Raw genomic sequence first — 20,814 nt, forward strand, 5'->3', positions numbered from 1 at the left:
CTAGTAACATAGGACTTGAAATGTTAAACCCTGTATGATGTATGTGTACAGACAGATGACAGATAAATAGATGTACACATACATCATATTCTGTAAGTTATACAGAAAACCATGAAGGCATACATACAGCTAAAGGCTCAGTTGAGTCACAACCAACCAGGAAAATCCTGATTTTTTTTGGTTAGATAAGACATGAGACCTGCACACATGCATAGATTGCACAGAAATTACAATGAGCTCTTTATTCTGATATAGTTTGCAAAAGTAAGAAAACTTAGCGAAATCCTACATTTGAAAGGAGCGAGTATACGAAGACAGTTAAAAAATAATATAATACCAGAAGAGGAGAAATTTAAGCAGAGAAGCTCTAATAAGGGTGATCATAATTTTGAATCTCAATATTTGTTCTGTTGGCAAAACAGATCTGGTGCAGGTCTTTTCCATGGCCCAGGGAATATCATAGCTGAAAGAAAAAAAGAAATTATGTAATTAAAATGTGCTTCTGACTCCTTTTTTATATCAAAGACTCCATGTGTGTTCATCTCCTACATAAACTCACTAGGATTGTCAGTATATATTAAGTAGCAGCATCATAACAATTTTGAAAGCAGCAATAGGTTAATAATGTTGTGTATTAAAAAGGTGCGACGAACAAAGCACACACGATGTGGCATAGCCTTCAAAGGAAGAAAGAGCTGAACCAGTTTGCTTCCTACATGCCTGTTCGAAGGGTAAAGCAGCTCAAAGCAATAAGATTTAATATACTGAAGCAGCTGCCCAATGTCTCTAGAACGAGTTATTTATACTGTGAATATCCACAGCAACAATTTGAACAATGTGGCTAAATGCAAATAAAATCATATAACCACTCTCACAGTCTTTGTGTTTTGTCTGCCTTGCACTATACCAAGACTTACTCAGTGTGTGGTATGGAGTATAAGGTAGTTCTTATAATTAGCAGACCCCTAAAGAACCCCTAAAGAACCACTTCACATTTGGTAAAAACCAACACAGTTTAGTAGATATACTCTTGTATTTGTATGTCTCATAGCAAAGTCTGTTTCTATGCTATTTCAACAAACCTCCCCCCCCCCCTGCATTCCCTCCATGTGTCTCAGTCCCCTCTGTCATGAACGCACCCTACTTCAAGAGTGTGGTTCACTATTTGTCTGCACTAAAACGGAAAATCCCACTTAACACCACCCAAACCTAACCATAAATATGTCTATCTTAATGCTGCCACCATGTGGCAGATGAGAACCATTTGGCCCATCTAGTCTGCCCAATTTTCTAAATACTTTGATTAGTCCCTGGGCTTATTTTATAGTTAGGATAGCCTGTCCCAAGCATGCTTAAACTCCTTTACTGTGTTAATCTCTACCACTTCAGCTGGAAGGCTATTCCATGCATCCACTACGCTCTCAGTAAAGTAATAAATCTTTGCCCCTCTAATTTAAGACTATGTCCTCTTGTTGTGGTAGTTTTTCTTCTTTTAACCCCTTCAGGACGGAGTCAATAGTACACGTTCTGATCAAAACAAAATGTAAACAAAACCTGGAATTTGCGCTATGTCTGTTCAACCATAATTCACCTCTTTCATATTAAGTGCACCCACACTTATAATATATAATTTTGTTCAGGAGAAACATGACTAATTTCTAATAAACTATTCATATATGATACATAACTTATTATGAATAAAATAAAAATAAAAAAACGGTAAGAAATTAAGATTTGAAAAAAACTTTGTAGTTCTGCCTGACATTTTAGCTGTAAATGTAATGATACTGTTTGCTTTTACTGCAATAAAATGCACATATTTGTATTTAGCAATGTCTCTCGAGTTAAACCGTACCCCCCATTAGCAGGTTTTATGGTGTTTTGGAAAGTTACAGTGTTAAATAAAGCACATTCCGTTTTGCATTTTTTTTCACACTAAGATTTGCCAGATTAGTAATGTTACCTTTGAGACCTTTGGCTTACCATTTGCAAAAGTACACAACCCAAGGTATTGCAAGTGGGGTATGTCCAGTCTTTTCTAGTAGCCACTTGGTCACAAATACTGGCCAGAATTAGCGTTCATATTTATTTTTGTGTGAAAAAAGCAAAAAATTGATATTTGGCCAGTGTTTGTGACCAAGTGGCTACTAGAAAAGACTGGACATACCCCACTTGCAATACCTTGGGTTGGCTACTTTTGCAAATGGAATGCCATCATGGGGGTAATTCTAATTCCTGGGCTACCATACAGTCTCAAGGAAACATTACCAAACTGGCAAATTTAAATGTGAATAAAATGAAATGCAAGCCTTATATTTGACTCTCTAATTTTTCAAAACACACCATAAAACCTGTACATGGGGGGTAATGTTATACTTGGAAGACTTCACTGAACACAAAAATAAGTGTTTCAAAACAGTAAAACATATTCCAACAATAATATTGTCAGTAGAAGTGCCGTTTGTGTGTGAAAAAGCAAGTGTGAAAAAGCAAAAAAAAAAAATAACTTTTACTGAAAATATCATCGTTGTAATACAATTTATCATTTTGAAACACTAATATTTGTGTTCAGCGAAATCTCCCGAGTAAAACAGTAACCCCCATGAACAGATTTGATGGTGTCTTGGAGAATTGCAGGGTTAAATATAGTGCTTGCGAATTACATTCTCTGCACTTTCTGCCTGGGTTGTCAGGCGCGTCAATCAAATTTTAATGAATTAAATCACATAATTATGTTAAAAGATTACTTACATATACACATAGAATTTTAATATATACATGTACTTAAATTGTATAGTTATGTAATAATTTATGTAATTATATATATATATATATATATATATATTTATTTGCATTTTATATATAGAATGTCATTCTAAATATTTTGTTACCTATGAATAACAAAATACAGTTAGAATTAAATTACATATGTATATATAATTTATTTGAATTTTTAAAAAAATATTTTATTGTATTCTTGTAATTATATATATATATATATACATACATAGCAGCATCTCACTCCTCCCTCGCGTGCCCTCTGTGATGCTGGGAGCCGGAATATAATGTCATTCTGATCCCGGCGTGCTGGAGGAGTGAGGAGCGACAAGCTGCCCCACACTGGACCCCAGGGAGGAGAGTGTTTGTCAGTGAGTGAGTGTCTGTCTATCTGTCAATGAGTGAGCGTGTGTCTGTCTGTGAGTGAGCGAGCGTGTGTCTGTCTGTGACATGAGGGGGTGGCAAAATGGATCTTTGCCTAGGGCGGCAGAAATCCTTGCCTTGGCCCTTCTCTGAACTCTCTCTAAAGTATCAATATCCTTTTGAAGATACGGTCTCCAGTACTGCGTACAATACTCCAAGTAAGATCTCACCAGTGTTCTGTACAATGGCATGAGCACTTCCCTCTTTCTACTGCTAATACCTCTCCCTATACAACCAAGCAATTTCACAATTAAATTGGCACGTTTATAAATGGGGATTTTAAAGGGGGTGTGGACTGCTCCTTTAAGGCAAATGAGGTTAGCCCTTAATAATCAATAATCAGTTAATAATTTTAAAGTAAAGTAACCTTATGTAAACATTACCACCATTAGAGGAACTAAAGATAGCATTACATAAATTAACCCCTTAATGACTCAGGGGATTGCCTTAACGACGAGTGACGGACCTCATCCGTCACCCAGTAAAATTAACCCCAGATCGCCGCAATCGCGGCGATCGCGGGGTAAATGGTGCTCCGGTCTGCCTCTGTATTAGAGGCCTACCGGGAGCACCGGATCTGGCTGTCCCAGCACATGTGCCCACTCTGACAGCATGTCAGAGCAAGCACATGTGCTGTGTATACTCACCTTCCTCCGCCCTGCACTTCCGGGTTCACTGTGAAGTGCAGGGAGACGGATCATCAGTGATCCTGCCCCCTGTCAAAAAATAAATAAATAAAGTTTAAATTAAAATCCCACCCCCGTTTACCCATTTTAATAAAACATTAACCCCTTCATTAACCCCTTCCCTGCCAATTGATCACTGACTACAGTAATCAATTGGCAGGGATTACATTTTACTATGATCTGATTTTTTTTAACCCCTGAGGGTTAATTATTATTTTTTTTAACCCTCAGGGGTTAAATTTATTTTAATTCATTTAAATATTTTAAAATTATAAATTTAGCTAGCTGGGGAGGGTGGAAGTTAGTGGGGAATTGGGGGATTTAGTGTTAGGCTAACTAGGGGTTAACGTTAAAAAAAGTTTTAAAATAAGCTTTAAAAAGTTAAAAAATTAAGTTTAAAAAAAAGTTTTAATAATGTTTAAGTAAAAAATTTAAAAAAATAAACCCTTTACCCAGTCCAAATAAAAATTAACCCATTCCCTGCCAGTTGATCACCGCCTACAGTGATCAAAATACAGATCACAGTATTATACTGTGATCTAATTTTTTTTTTAACCCCTGACAATCAACTTTTATTTATTTATTAACTCTCAGGGGTTAAATTTATTTAATTAACTAATTTAAATATTGTATAATTAAATATTTTGCTAGCTGGGGTGGGTGGGAGTTATGGGAAAATGGGTAATTTACTGTTAGTGCTGCTTACTGCTAGTTAGGGGTTAACGATAAAAAAAGCTTCGAAAAATGTTAAATCTGTAAAAAAAAAGTTTTACGAAAGTTTAGGAAACTTTAAAAAAATGAATAAGCAAAACAAAAGTTTAAAAAATAGTTTTACAAAGTAAAAAAAGTTTTAAAAAGTTAAAAAATACATTTAAAAACGCTCATTACCACTACACCTGGAACAAACTAGAGAAAAAATGATCCCACGCCAAGGTTCAAAATATGCCTTTTGAATTACCCCAGGGTGTATTCTTTAATAAATAGTATGTGTTTGTGGGGAAGTTTCAATAACCAACCATCTAAACTACTCCAAATTGGAACATGGACACAGCATAAAACTTCAAAGTTAGAAAAAAAAACTGAATGGCTGCGTCTCAAATGTGCCCCTTCAACATCCACATATACCTGGAAAAGGTACATACGGGGGTATTGCTGTACTCCGACCACATAGCTGAGCAACATATGAAGTATTATACAGTGGTAGCACACATAAGGTTTGCAAAATATACTATGCAAACTCACTTTGTGTGTCAAAAAGGCAGAAAAAATGCTTATTACCACTACACCTGGTACAAGCTAGCGGAAAAATGATCCCATGCTAAGGTTCAAAATATGCATTTTGAAATACCCTGGGATGTCTTCTTTAAGAAATGGTATGGCTTTATGGGGTATTTGGATTATATAGCCTGGTAAAATACTCTAAAATGGGACATGGGCACAGCGTAAAAATTTAAAGTTTGAAAAAAAATTGAATGGCAGTATCCCAAATGTGCCCCTCCGATGTCCACATATACCTGGCAAAGATACATACGGGGTATTTTTGTACTCAGCAGACATAGCTGAGCAACAAATGAAGTATTATACAGTGGTAGTACACATAAGGTTTGCAAAATATACTGTGCAAACTAACTTTGTGTGTCAAAAAGGAAGAAAGAAACGCTTATTACCACTACACTTGGTAGACGCTAGCGGAAAAATGTTCCCACGCTAAGGTTCAAAATATGCCTTTTGAAATACCCTGGGGTGTCTACTTTAGGAAATGGTAGGCCTTTGTGGGGTAGTTTGAATTTAAAAGCTGCGAAGATGCTTGGAAATTGCACATAGGCCCAGCGTCAAAATTCAAAGTTTGGTAAAAACGGATATGGCTTGGTCTCCTATATGGCACCGTAGCTTCACGAAATAGTGCCAAAGACATTCATTGGGGGTGACTTTTTACTCAGAAGACTTAGCTGAGCATAATTTGTTTTTTTTTTTTACTTAGTGGCACATATAAAATATACAAAATGCCCAGCAAAAATGCAATCCGTATGTAAAAAATGCCCAAAATATTTTTTTACCACATACTTTGGCATATATTGGTGGAAAGATGGGGGCATGCTAAGGCACAATATGCACCTTATGAGATACCCTTGAGTGTCTACTTTTACAAATGGTAGGCCTTTGTGGTTTTTTTTTTGAACAGTCAAACTGTTATAATACCCCAAATGGAAGCATAGGCTCATTAAATCCGTCTCTCAAAACTCTACTGTGAATACTGAAAAGGACAGGTCTCCTGTATGGCACTGTAGCTTCACGAAATAGTGCCAAAGACATACAATGGGGATGTCCTTTTACTCAGAAGACTTAGCTGAGCATAATTTGGGGGGGTTTGAACTTAGTGGCACATATGAAATATATAAAATGCCCAGCAAAAATGCAATCTGTATGTAAAAAATGCACAAAATTATTTTTTACCACATACTTTGTCATATATTGGTGAAATAATGGGGGTATGTTAAGGCACAATATGCACCTTATGAGATATCCTGGAGTGTCTACTTTTACAAATGGTAGGCCTTTGTGGGTTTTTTTGAACAGTCAAACTACTATAATACCCCAAATGTAAGCATAGGCTCATTAAATCCGTCTCTCAAAATTCGACTGTGAATACTGAAAAGGACAGGTCTTCTATATGGCACTGTAGCTTCACAAAATAGTGCCAAAGACATACAATGGGGGTGTCATTTTACTCAGCAGATGTACCTGAATACAAAATAAAACTTTGTACAGGAATAGCACACACCAACTTTACAAAATACACATGAGAAGTTCTTTGTTATAAGTTTGTGTGCCAAAACCCCCCAAAAATAAAATTTTACTCCAATATTTAGCAGAGGTTGGCGGTGAAATGGCTTCATAGAAAGTGTCAAAACAACCTTAGGTAAATAGCCTGCGGTGTCTACTTTATATAAATCTATACTTTTGTGTGGCATTTTTGTTTTCTTTTATGGCTATTAAGCTTACAAGACAAACATACCAAATTCTAAAATCACTCCACATTAAAAGTTTATTTTACTCCTTGTGCTTTGTGACCTGTAACTACCCCAAAAAACTTAAAATCCCAGACACATTAAATATTCTGTAAATCAGAACAACTAAGTGAATTTATTTCTAATTACTTTCCTTAACCTGCACTAATTGTGCACACATTATTATTGCAAAAACTGTAAAAAAAACCTCAACATTTTTCTTTTTTTTTTTGCATTTTTATGTATTTTTTTATAATAAATAAGCATTTATTTATATATATGTTACATCAAATTAAAGCCCTGTCTGTCCTTTAAAAAAATGGTATATAATATGCGTTGGTGCAATAAATTAGTAAAATGCAAATTGCAGTTGAACGCAAACAGCAAACAATGCAAAAAATGCCGTAGTCATTAAGTGAAAGACAAGCTTCTGAAGCTCTGTCCTTAAGGGGTTAATAGGAGTCATACTCAAATGTGATATAGATGAACTATTTTTTATTTAATTTAGGTTTCCTTCTTTAGCTTTCCTGCATTGCAGCATTTACTCATGGGTTAACTCCTTCCCTTATAGCAGAAAGGACAGGAAATAGAACTCTGAAATTGGTGTAAATAGATCCACTCCCTTCTCCAACAGCTTTTTTCCCTCTGTCCTTCACAGCTGTTTGAAAGGAGTTCGCTTAGAAAGGCCTAGATTTTTATTTTATGCTTCCAAGGCCAATATTTTTGTAGGTTCAGCCAGTGATTAGCCTCTAAGCCATGAAGACCCAGGAATTAGTTGTATCAAGTCTACCTGAATTAGTTGTATAAAGTCTACCTTGAAGACAGATAAAAGGCCAAAACCACAGCAAAAGAAAGTTTTCCTGGGTGACATGGGTTTTAAAACCTGATGTGACAAATTCCCATTTCCAAGTAAGTTTGCTACAAGCTCCTGGAGGAGCCTGCTTGACAGCTCCTTCCCATAGACTATTGGCCCTGTAATATACACTGAAAAAGTCTCTGCTCGTGTATTTCGACTATATGGTTCAGGAACCGAACAGCCACATGAACCAGAGACCCCCTTGAAACTCGTTAAGCATAACTGCTACTTAGCAATTTCCACCGCAGTGTTCTAAGTGTTTGTCTGGGTGGCCGCATTTCCTATGGACAACCACGAGGTGGTGGCTATCTTGTTCACACAAACACAGGCAGCAGTGTTTGGTCGTCGAGTTCATGGAACTATTTTCAGAAACTGAAACTCCAGAACACCGCTGGGCTTCCATAATCACCTGTGTTTGATTTTATAACACTTAGCAAGACACTGTTCGGTGTAAACGTTCCCACGTACAAGGGGAACTAGCTCCAGGGTAAGACTCTTGAATATGTTTGGTAGTTTGCTAGGTTTTTAAACTACCGAACTAGACTGACCCCAAGCCCTGATTCTCTGGAACTGTTTTGGGCAGGAGCCTCATGTGCGGTCGGTCAAATTATGACTTCAAGGAAATTCCCGAAGCCCTGAACCGATCTGGGTGATTTTTTTTGGATATGTTGGTCACCCAGATTGGGGCTATTGTGGGGATTTTGTTTGTTTAAAGGTATTTTTGGGTTTTGTAAAAATTTATATTTTCTGTGCCTGGAGATAATGGAGTTTGATACATTGCTGACTCAATTATCTCCCAGGCACAGTGGAGGGATTGACCTATTTTGTATGGGATTGTCCTGGGACTGAGAGCCAGTGTAATTGTGTATATGTTTTTACTGTAGTCTACTTTCAGGTCCAGGGGGGAGGTCCCCTTGCATGGGGATCTGCATATAAAGCAAGTTGTGGCTGACATTAAACAGCTTGTTTTACCCTTCATGAAGTCTAGGCTCATGTTTGGGGGATTGGAGAGCTATATTCACTCTGGGGATTGCTATACACACTATACTCCCTTGGATTACAATGATTGCTCTTGTAAGAGCAGCCCGCTTTGCTCTCTGGACTAGGAGAGGTCTACCCACTGGAATCTGGATCCTGGTGTTGGATCAAGGATGGGTGAAGGACAGCAAGACCCCAACCAAGCTGTGGCAGTTTGTGGGATTTACAGTGGTTATAGTGTACAGTATGGTGCCTATGGTATTTAAGAATTACTAGGAAGCAGCGATTGACGGAAGTACCCAGTCAGGGTGGCAGGCGGCCTGTCACACCTGATACTAAGTCCATGCAAACACTTGTTCCTATCATGGCATGTGGCAATGATTGCTGATATCTGTGCATTCTAGCACATGAGCTTTCTTTTTCAGAAAATGAAAGGCAAAATAGGGTTTTGATTTTTTTCTTCTTACTCATCTAAATCAGCACATGAGCCCAAGATATCCTCTCTGTATGAACGGATGTGAAGACCTTTTTATAGATTTCATTATCACACAGCCTCAGTATATACTGATAGTATCATCTCTGTACATGAGCTCGTGAGACACACTGCATCAGTATGTGTCCAGCATATACTATGTGTATTAATTACTATGCGGACATAGCCTTAGTAAATGTGTCCACTACATGATCTATGTATGAGTTGGTCTGAAGACTCCGCCTCATTATATGTATCCAGTATATGTTCTATGTATGAGTTAGTCTGAAGACAAAGCCTCAGTATGTGTATCCACTAAGTGCTCTATGTATGAGTCATAGGCGTGCGTACAGGGTGTGCCGGGTGTGCCTGGGCACACCCTAATCCCCGCGGCACGCCTATGGATTGAGACCGGCAGAGGAGATCTCAGGATATTTATCTGACTCCTACTTTAGTATATGTGTTGGTGTGAAGACATATTGTCACTGTATATAGCAGTTGTAGTCTCTGTATAATGTACTGTTGAAACACAGCCTCAGTATATTTGATTGATATTATCTCTGTATATGAGGTGTTAAGTCACACCCTCAATATATGGGATTGATATCTCTGTGAGGTGAGGTTTAAATACATTCTCAATATATGTGATTAGTATATTCTGTATGCAAGCTGGTGATATTATACAACCCCAATATATTTAATATATGCAACGTGCAATTTGAGATCTGTGTAAAATAGCCCAGTTTCACCAAAACTGTACTGTTGCACTGGATAAGTACCTATTACAAATTGTGGTGTCTCTACTTCCATTTCTAACTTAAGAAGATAAGAGATACATGCTGCCTTTTGCATTTGCATTAGATTTCTGCTCCCACACAAATGTTTCAGGATAGGCAATTAACCACTTTAGATGGACTGCAATAGGTTTAGAAATGTATTTAGTATAGAGGGCATTTCCTTAAAGGATAATATGTATAATTGAGAGAATGTGCTATTTATTATATTCAGTATTCTGCTATTTGATCTCTTGGGGACCTTGAGTATGTGTTAAGGGTGGCATGCTTTGGGTTCTTAGGGGGTTAAGGAACAGAATCTCCCAAGGATTCTGCTGTTGTGAGTTTCTCAAAAGCAACGTTATAATTTACTTTCTGCAATAAAGTTCTGATCTCTTAGGCTCCATGTAATATTGATACTAGTTATTGGTATTGCAAGTATTTTATATTTTTTTTTAAATTCTTTATTTTTGCTGTGCGTGAAATAACATTCGTATGTCAACAATGCCACAGCAGCATTTGCAAACAGTTGAAAGAAGACAAAAAAAAAAACACATATTCGTTAACTGCCGTACAGCATTCAGGTTATACGCACAATTTTTGGTTATTAATACAAGCTAGGCACAAGCTGGGTAACCATATTTGTCATAAGGAATTAATTTGTCGATTAGTAACAGTGGCTTATAGATAGTGAGTATGTAGAGTGTCATCGCTTAATTATCAAGATGTTTTCCGTGTCACCGTCATGTGTACAGTCGCTTTTCTGAGCTTAGTAGTTTAGTTAGGGCGCTTATACATTCATTTTTCTAAGCTTAGTAGTTTAGTTAGGTCGCTTATACAGTCGCTTTTCTAAGCTTAGTATTTTAGTTAGGGCGCTTATACAGTCGCTTTTCTGAGATTAGTAGTTTAGTGAAGGCGCTTATACAGTCGCTTTTCTGAGATTAGTAGTTTAGGTAGGGCGCTTATACAATCGCTTTTCTGAGATTAGTAGTTTAGTTAGAGTAGACGTTATTGACACTTATATTGAGTGCCCCTATTAATAATACACTTAGTTAAACATAGGCTAGTATGCAACAGTATTGTGTAGTATAACATGCAAAGCTAGATATGCACAAAGTCAGGTTAGTTGCGTTTTAGGTTATAGGTGATATCAAAGCACAGTTTCATAATAGTATGAACAAGAGTTAACATTTAGCAAGGATCCGGTCTGTTCTCTCTAGCAGATATACAGGCTTAATGAATTATATGTGAGACGGTTATATGGCATGCTTGGTGCGATATTAGGAGTAATGCCCAACATAGGGAGGAACATAAAAAATAAAAAATAAACATAAATAAACATAAAAAATAAAAAGCAAAGCATGAAACAAAAAACAGAATACTCTAAGAATCACGAGTGAGTAAAGGCAGGATAGCGTTAATTTCTGTGTGGTTACAAGTCTCTTGTATATAGTTGGTGGCCATAGGGTCATCACAGTGGGGACAGTTAGCCCGATACCCGCCTGGTGTTGCACAGAGTTCCGTGGTCATGTAGTATACTGCAGCTTGTCCCAGCTTGTAGTGGATCGGTAGGTGAGGGTTTATTCTGAGTTACATGGAGCAAATTAGTATGACTTATAGAACTGCTTCAATTGTTATAATCCTGACCAGTGTCTCTGCGTAACTGCACCGCGTCCTTTATGGTTGCGGGGAAGGGTATGCTGCCCGTCTGCCAAGGGATTAGCCGATTCCTTTAGGTGAAGCTTGCACTGATGGCGTCGTGTAGATTTTGCGTGTCGTGCCTGCGGTGCATATCCCAGGGGCTCCTCTGGGCCGGGGATCAACTCCCTCAGCATTCCATAGGGTGTGCAGCTTTGCGGCTCCTCGCTTAGCGGCAGTGGCGTGAAGAGGATGGTATAAGTTCCCGGTTCCCGGATCAGGTGAGTGGCTTGTGTGGGGGCCAGGTTTGGCAATATATCTCCTATGTATGTGTGAGTCCGTGCGTTTGCCCAGGTAGTCTGGTGTCTTTTCCGGCCTGTGGGGTCGCTGGTAGTTACGTCTCGTGGCGGCCTTTCTGGGTGCTTGCGGTAGGTGCCTGTAATGGAGGCGACGGGTTTTAGGACGGAGCCATGTGGCCACCAACTTGACAGCCAGTCTGTGAGCCATTCCGCGGTCGCACAACATTGCCCAGAGGCTCGCGCAGAGCCGATCGAGTGTCAGTAATGGGTCTGCGGCATGTCGGGCGTGCGTGCTCCGCTTCTTGGGCCTACGATGGGCGGCCATCTTAGTTTCATCCCCGCGGTCCAGTGCCTCTCAGCGGGATATTCTCGCTTGTGCGGGTGCCGTGATGTCCCTCACGGCAGGGGGGGGAAACAGGGGTCCCGTTCACCTCTCCGTGCCACAGCAGTGTAGGCAGCCAGGAGACCGGCCGTATCCTCTCGGCTGCGCCCGCGTGTAGGCCTGAAGAGGCTTCAGGGTGCGACCTCCGGTATAGTAGCCAGGAGCCCTAAGAAACAGTCTCTCGTGCTTGGAGAGGTATTTCAGCCGGATCCAAGCTCGTTCTCTCGAGTGGAAAGTCGTTAGTTTTACGTTTTTACTAGGTTTTCATCAGGAGCTCTCTCTATGTGCGACTTGTCGGCATGGCGGTCAGGCCCCGCCCCCGGTATTGCAAGTATTTTAATTGCCAGTGGAGGGTCTCATTTCTTAGAGTATTCTACCAGGTTTACTTTTTCAGGTAGATTTCACTTGCTACCAGAACAACAAGGGGAATCCCTGTACATGAAGTCCCATTATGAACCTCTGTTCTGATGTTCAGGGGGATTATTCTGGGTGTCCAACTATCTGGACTTTGCAGTAAATGTGTGGCTCTAAGCTATGGAGTAGAGTTGCGCGAACCCGAACAGAAAAGTTCGTACCGAACATTAGGTTTTTTGGACCCCGGACCCAAACACTGACATATCACTGTATGTTCGGGTTGGAGTTCGGCGATTTAATGGCGCATTTTAAAAGGCTGCAGGGCAGCCAGTCAATAAGCGTTTGGCTCGTGTGCCTTTAGAAGCCATCACAGCCATGCCTACTAATGGCATGGCTGTGATTGGCCAGTGCAGCATGTGACCAAGCCTCTATATATAAGCTGGAGTCGCGTAGCGCAGCACGCACATGCGGTCTTATTAGTGTAGGGAGAGGATGCTGCCGCTGATAGGGACAGCTTAGGAAAGAATTCTGCAAACTAGTACATTAGTGGGGTGGGGTGCACTTCATATCTGAGAGTCAAATAGAATCGTCAAATACTGCTGTCACATTGCAGTTTTAAAACTTCATATCTGAGAGTCAAATAGAAGCGTCTAATAGTGCGTTTACAGGGCAGTGGTAAACATTCTAATTGTTTTGCTGCTAATCTGCTAAATAGTACATTTTGGGGCCTGTGGTGCACTTCATATAGGAGAGTCAAATAGAAGCGCAAATACTGCTGTCACATTGCAGTTTTAAAACGTAATTTTTTTGGGGTGCTAAACTGCTAAATAGTATTTTAGTGGAGTGCACTTCATATCTGAGAGTCAAATAGTCTAATAGTGTGCTTACAGCGCACTTGTAAAAATTCTTATTTTCTGGGTGCTAATCTGCTAAATAGTACATTTCGGGGCCTGCTCTTCATATCTACAAGTCATGCTACAACAAAATTAAACAAGTTTTAAAATATGTATCGGCCAACCAGTGGCTGTAAACAGCAACATTTTACTGCTTACATTCATGACTACACACTCTAGTGAACAGGACCTTCATGTAGTGTTTTTTTTTTTTTTTTTATATCATACAGCATCCTTTCATGTGCTTTTCAGATGTCATATTGTAAATTACAAATTTTTGTGTAGCCTGATTTGTTTTTTAAAAAGTGAAAAATAAGTGTTATTGTGATCGCTTCATATACAGAAGCATCAATATGCATTTCTAGATTGTGTAAAGACAACTACAAAGTTAAAAACCAAACACCAAAACAACGTGCCAGACAATCTACCTGTGCATGGCTAGTGTGATACAATAAGTCTACATCTTAAAAATGCAATAACCCACAGAAGATGGGTGAGAATTTTGTTTTGCAAATGGAACTTTGATTCAAATTTACTACATTGGTCACTTGTAATATTGTTTCACACCTACAACACTGGTTACACAGATCTAAGTGATAGAAAACAGATTGGTATTTTCTACACTAGAAACTACCAGATAACAAGCTGCTATATTTAAACCAGTCATCAATAGCTAAGAGGTACTTCAACAATATTGTAATTCTGGGGCAATACCAAACAAGTCAAACTAAGAGGTCAGTTTATAGGGAAAACTGTTGCCTGGAGGAAATTTTAAAACAATTTCCATATGTCCTTTGCAGACTTTACATGCTGTAAAAACACAGGTGCCAACTGCTGTGGCTTTCTGCAGTGTGCATACCGGCAAGGAGGGCAGGGTTGAGGAGTGGGTGGAAGATGATGTGGAGGATGATGAGGTCCTAGACCCCACATGGAATCAAGGTTATCCGAGTAATGTGTGCAGTTTGGAGGAAGAGGTGCTGGTCGCACAGCATAAGAGGGAGCAGGGTGCAAAAGCGGAGCGGCCGTCCCTTAGTGCTCGTCGGCATGTATTAGCTCGAGAATTACCAGTTATCCAAGTAATACATGTAGCGATCAAAGGATCCATAATAGACTTGAGCGAAGTTCGGATTCATACCAGATTTAACGATCCATTCGTAGTTTCACAGTGAGGTGTGCCGTCCGGTGACCAGGACCCAGACACTGTCTGGGCGGCGGTCGCACGACCGGGACCCAGTATGCCTGATGTTTAAGTTAGGAGTCACAGTGCGGAATGGATTAGCAGGGTCTGGTGCAGGGTAACCGCACGCCACCTGGTGTTGAGCACCATCGTTTGTGCGGCCACATACCAAGACCCTGATGCAGCTTCAGTAAAAAGAGTACTTGATACCAGAAGCCATCAGCAGACTGATCCGCAACTTGTGATGTTCACTGTAGCGGCTGTGTGCGATTTTGGCGTTGTCACCCTGCTGTTGCTCGCCTGTCTGCGCTGCAGCGTAACTTAGGCCTTCCCGCTCACCGCCTCATGCGAGCAGCAGCAGGCGATAGTGGAGTTTCAGCGGCAGCACGCACGGATCAGTTGCTCTGCACCATACTTCCCTCCAATTGATCAGAGTTAAAGGATTTCAAGTGGACTCATTACAATTACAACTTCAAATAAAAAATATATAATATGCATTAGGAAAAGGGAGCATTAAGCTAGTATTCGACCTGTCATCCCATCTCAGTGGTAGCAAATCTAGTGAAACATATCATATTATAAGTCCTCAAGATATAAATTAATCATATAAATGTGTAGTGACTAAATGTATAAAAAATGCATTGTAATATATTATAAAAATGTGAAAAAAATATTTCATAATCTATTGTCTATATACGTTCATGACCATCCGTGAAACAGTGTGTAGATGTTGTGGTATACTCTATATTATATATAGGTCTATTGAAAATAGATATATGTGAAAAATGAGTATTCAACTAAATTATAAACACTCTATAGAGAGATAAAGTAATGATAGCACTCCAAGGACTTAGAAAATATTGTGAAAAAAACATAGCTTTTTATTCAGGCATCTGCCACAGAAGATCAACGTTTCAGTTCTCTAAGGAACTTTCGTCAGGATACAGTGCAATACAAACAGTGTTTAAATAACCCACAAGTGCATCAACATAATCAATAAACTGTATACAGGCTTGTAACGGAGCTCCGTGTACTCCGACCGAGTACCCTCCGTTGATAGACGCTTCCTAGCTTGCGCCGAGGACCATAAGCACCGCACTGGACACCACAACCACCGCAGACTCCACAACCGCCGTAGCTTAACTGGAGCCGCGCCGTCTTCCTTCCACCCTGGATCGGTTTCTGTCCTCCAGGACCGTGTGGGGAAGACCTCTCCTCCAGGAGAGCGTATCCGGAACAAGCTCTTAAAAGAGCTAAGTGATTAAAAGCTCAAGGGAATATGCAGAGCATAGCAATCCCCAGTGTGATACAGCAATTCCCTCCAATAACGAGACGAGGCTACATTTTATTTTACTTATAATTATATTATTTACTTATAATTATTTTACTTGGGACTAGCCAATATGGTCATTACATAACATTGCTGTGACAACTCAATAAAATTACAAACAGCCAAATCATAGCAGGCAACATACAGTGACTTATTACAACATAATTACATATTTATAAATGGGTGGAGAAGACCATAATTAACACAAAATGTCTCTCCTGCATGCAGAATTAGTGATATGCAAATCTACCCGAATATGCAAATTAATCAGTCTTGCTATTCAGGTAGTGCATATTGCTGTTGCTACCAACAGAGGGCACTAGACAAGCTCCATAGCCAAATCCACCTAGTTGGTAGCAAACCTCAGCAGTACAGGAGAGCAGGCAATACATTTCACAGTACACACTATAAACGATTACATTACACACCCAGTAAAAGTCTTATAAAGAAACCAAATCCTGGTTTAAGAGGGTACAATCTCCCAGGGGCCATAGTCGCAGGGGAAGAGGCAGGCAAGCAGGCCTCTCCAGGGCAAAGTGGCGAAGGGCACTTCGTCACAAGGCTTTACTCACAATCAACACCTGGTCTGGTTGCAGCTGCTGCTGCTGGGAGAAAAAAAAAAAAGGAGAATGGCCAGACCTCCAGTAAAAAACAGTGGAGTGGAAGGGAATGGAACTGGGCTCTAAATAAAATGGACGGCAGGGTAAAAAGTGCAGAACTAATGGGAACAGAGGCTAAGATTATGGACCTCACTAAGGATAAAGCTAGGCATAATAAATATGTCAGAATACTAGTAAAAAGTCCTAATTACACTGCTCAGCTGGACCAACCTAAAAGGTGTATACAAGACTAATGGCAATCATATAAGCAAAAATATGTTCACATGAATATACACACATAAAGCCTATTGTGAGAGTATGCAATCAATAATTGAATGAATGGCAAAGGATAAATACATAAATGAATGAATGTACAAAATGTACAGAAAAAAATGTACAGAAAAAAACAAGCACATAGAAAAGACATTGCTAGCTTGACTGGTAGATGCTATTGACATGGAACAGAATTAAGTTTGGCATTAAGTCCATGTAGACTAAATGTAGCAACAAAAAATGCAAAAACTGACAATATTTTGCAAAAGTAATGATGAGGGGATATACTATATGATCAAGGCCAGAGTACAGTAAGTGACTAATACACTCCAGTACATACTGCCAGATCAACAATGCATATATTATGTCATAAAGTAAATGATTAAGGCACAGTATATTGTAAAAATACTGGTTTTAATAAAAATCATAGGACTATCCCCAGAGAATATTTTTCGTTAAGTCCTTTGGGGTGTACAGTGTCAAGGGTTCTTATGCGGTAAAGTTCCTTCTGTAGTAGAAGTTTTTTGCGGTCACCGCCGCGTATTTGTAAGGGTATGTGGTCGATTGGCAAAAATTTCATGGATGGTAATGCATGATTGAATTCAAGGAAATGTTTTGCCACTGGTAAGTCAGAGCCATTGTTGCTATAAGCCACCCAGATGCTGGAGCGATGGTTACGGATCCTTTCTCGTAATGGGAGGTCTGTCTTCCCTATGTAAGCCAGTCTGCAGGGGCACATCAATTTGTAAATAACAAAATCACTCATGCATGTCAAGCGATGTCGAATAGCAAATTTCTTCCCTGTGTGGGGATGTGTGAATGACTTACTCGGTATCATGTGGCTGCAGGTCACGCAGCCCAGGCATCTGTAACATCCAGTGTTGAGGTGTTGTGATTGTGGGTTGTAGCAGTGGATGGGGTCTGTTTTTACCAATAGGTCACTTAGATTGCTGCCTCTGCGATAACACATCATAGGTGGTTCCTTGAATGCTTTGGGTAGAGAGTCATTGTTTCTCATAATTCTCCAGTTGCGGTCTAGTGATTTCTTGATGTGACATGGTGGTGTACATGGATGGGAAGACTAGTCGCTCTTCTTTTGGAAGTTATGTTGTGGACGTTACATAACACTTGTCAAGAGCCGCTTGTAGAATCTTGTTGCTATAACCCCTTGCTTTGAACTTATCCCACATTTGTTGTAGCTGGATGTGGGTATTATTGATGTTGGAATTGTTCCGTATCACCCTTAGGAACTGAGAATGGGGCAGCGAGTTGATAAAGTGTCTTGGATGGTGACTAGTTGCATGCAGGATGGTGTTCCTGTCGGTTGGCTTATTGAAGAGAGTGTAAGCTATGGTGTTATCCTCTTTGTAGTGACGTATGTCTAAAAAGTCAACAGTTTGGGTATCAGTTGTCATGGTGAGACGTACCGGGGTATCAAGGTTGATGGTCTCTAGCATGTGTGTGGTAGAGTCAGGCGTGCCACTCCAAATCATGTTGTCATCATCGATGTATCGTCTGTAAAAAGCAATGTTGGTTTGGAAGGGTGTTAAGATGTTCTCCTGTTCAAAGATATACATGTAGCCGTTCGCGTACATAGGGACCATGGCTGCCCCCATCGATGTCCCCGAGATTTGTTGGTACCAGGTTTTTTTCAAATCTGAAATAATTCAGGCTAAGAACCAGGTGTAGTAGTTCCATAGTGTAGTCTATAGGTGGGCCAACGTAGTATGGAGAGGAAGATAGTAACTTACACATAGCTTCAATACCTGTCCCATGTGGTATAATTGTATAGAGGTTTTTTACATCACATGTAATGAACAACGCTGTAGGTTCCAAGGTAGAGAGTGTGTGTGTGTGTGTGTGTGTATCTATCTATTGTACAATACTCTTGCTATATTGACGATCTGCTTATTATTTGGTCAGGCACACATGCAGAGGCAACAGATATGGTGGAGAAATTTAACAATCTTCCTTTACCAGTCAAATTAACGGCAAATATCAGCCGAGAAAAAGTACATTATTTGGACCTAGAATTGAGAGTTGAAGAACGAGAAATTGAATTCTCATTGTATTCCAAACCCACTGACCGTAACATGCTCCTTCATGCCCAAAGTGCACACCCCAGAGCACTCAAAAATTCTCTTCCCAAAGCACAGTTTCTACGTGTGATCAGAAATAACTCAAGTACTGAGATGATGGAAAGACAATTAAAGGAAATGTACCAGAAATTTCTAAACCGTGGCTACAAGGACAATATCCTCGAGCGAGCATTGAGTGAAGCCAGGGTGGCACAAGCACCTCAGAAGGTTGAAGCCCCACAGAAATTGTTATTTCCAATGACCTTTCATCAACAATCACCTTTGGTTGCCAGAGTTATTAGGGACAATTGGCAAATGGTTTCCACAGACGACACACTCCCTAAGGTCTTTAGGGAGGCTCCACTCATATGTTTTAAACGCAATAAGAAATTGAAAGATATGTTGGTGAAGACGGATCCAGTGAAGAGTTATACTAATACATCCGAGACAGTCAGTCGTGGGTGTGTACGTTGTCTAGGTAGCGTCACATGTGGACATATGTTACAAGCTAAGTATTTTAACCATCCACATACCAACAAAAGGTATGAAATTAGGCACACTATCACGTGCAAAACACCATTTGTGGTATATAAGTTGACATGCCCATGTGGACCCAATTATGTGGGAAAAACAAAGACCCCACTATGTGAAAGAATACTCTGACACCGCTCCAGTATTCGACTGGCCTACAGAGACGGTGGTTCGGATAAGCCGGTAGCAAAACATTTTGGGGCTAAACAACATCCTCTGTCCTCTTTAAAATTCATGGCTATTGATTTTATACCACAATCCAGAAGAGGAGTTGACCGAGGCCGAGCTCTACTTAATAGGGAAGCTTATGGGACACATGAACTAAGTACAGTATCTCCCAGAGGACTTAATGAAAGTTTGCTCTTCCATTTATTTTTATAATTTATTATTTACATCCAGCTTGTATAGTACAGTATAGCTATATTTATCGTTCAGACTATAGTGATTTAGAATTAGTTTTATATTAATTTTAAAGCTTTCAATTGGTACTTGAGTATATTTGTTTTTTCTTAACTGTATGCACTTTATTAATAATATTAAGTCACACTATCCAAATCTTTAGCCCATGAGGATATTGAACTGGAGCATAATTCACTTTCAGTTAATACATGATGTTTATTCACCTTTGATTCATTATTTTCAACAGCCTCTTGTATGGGACAATAGATATCATCTAACACAAATTGGATACATGTAACACTTTATGGTTACTAATAGACAATTATAGACAATTATATATATATATATATATTTAGACAGAGTTTGCACCTGCACTTTATTACAATATATTATATAATTTAGGCACTTTATAGTTAGGATATTGAAGTAACACACTAATATTGAGCATTATAAGCACAACAAATCACTGAATATTAAGCAGTGCACTTACTATGTGACACATATAGACTGTTGAGTCAAGTATAACATAATAGATCATTTATCCACATGGCATATATATATATATATATATATATATATATATATATACACACACACACACACACAAACACACACAGACAGACACATCATGTATCTAATAATGAAGCTTTATATCTTATTTTTATCTATTTCTCTCCAATAGCTGTAGAGCACCGATCGTTTTTTTTTTTAAAGGAACACTATAGTCACCTAAATTACTTTAGCTAAATAAAGCAGTTTTAGTGTATAGATCATTCCCCTGCAATTTCAATGCTCAATTCACTGTCATGTAGGAGTTAAATCACTTTGTTTCTGTTTATGCAGCCCTAGCCACACCTCCCCTGGCTATGATTGACAGAGCCTGCATG

General features: G+C 39.4%; 1 protein-coding gene across 1 annotated transcript in view; it reads right to left on the reverse strand.

Annotated features, from left to right (window-relative positions):
* Nucleotides 1-217: 217 nt before the first annotated feature.
* LAD1 (ladinin 1) overlaps nt 218-20,814 on the reverse strand; it is a 675,989-nt gene continuing 655,392 nt past the window's right edge. Inside the window, exon 11 of the mRNA XM_063453187.1 lies at nt 218-463. Coding sequence (XP_063309257.1) covers nt 458-463 — 6 coding nt within the window. The 3' untranslated portion in view covers nt 218-457. The remainder of the gene's footprint in view (nt 464-20,814) is intronic.

The sequence above is a fragment of the Pelobates fuscus genome, chromosome 1 (genome assembly GCF_036172605.1).
Source record: "Pelobates fuscus isolate aPelFus1 chromosome 1, aPelFus1.pri, whole genome shotgun sequence".
Classification (NCBI taxonomy): Eukaryota; Metazoa; Chordata; class Amphibia; order Anura; family Pelobatidae; genus Pelobates; species Pelobates fuscus.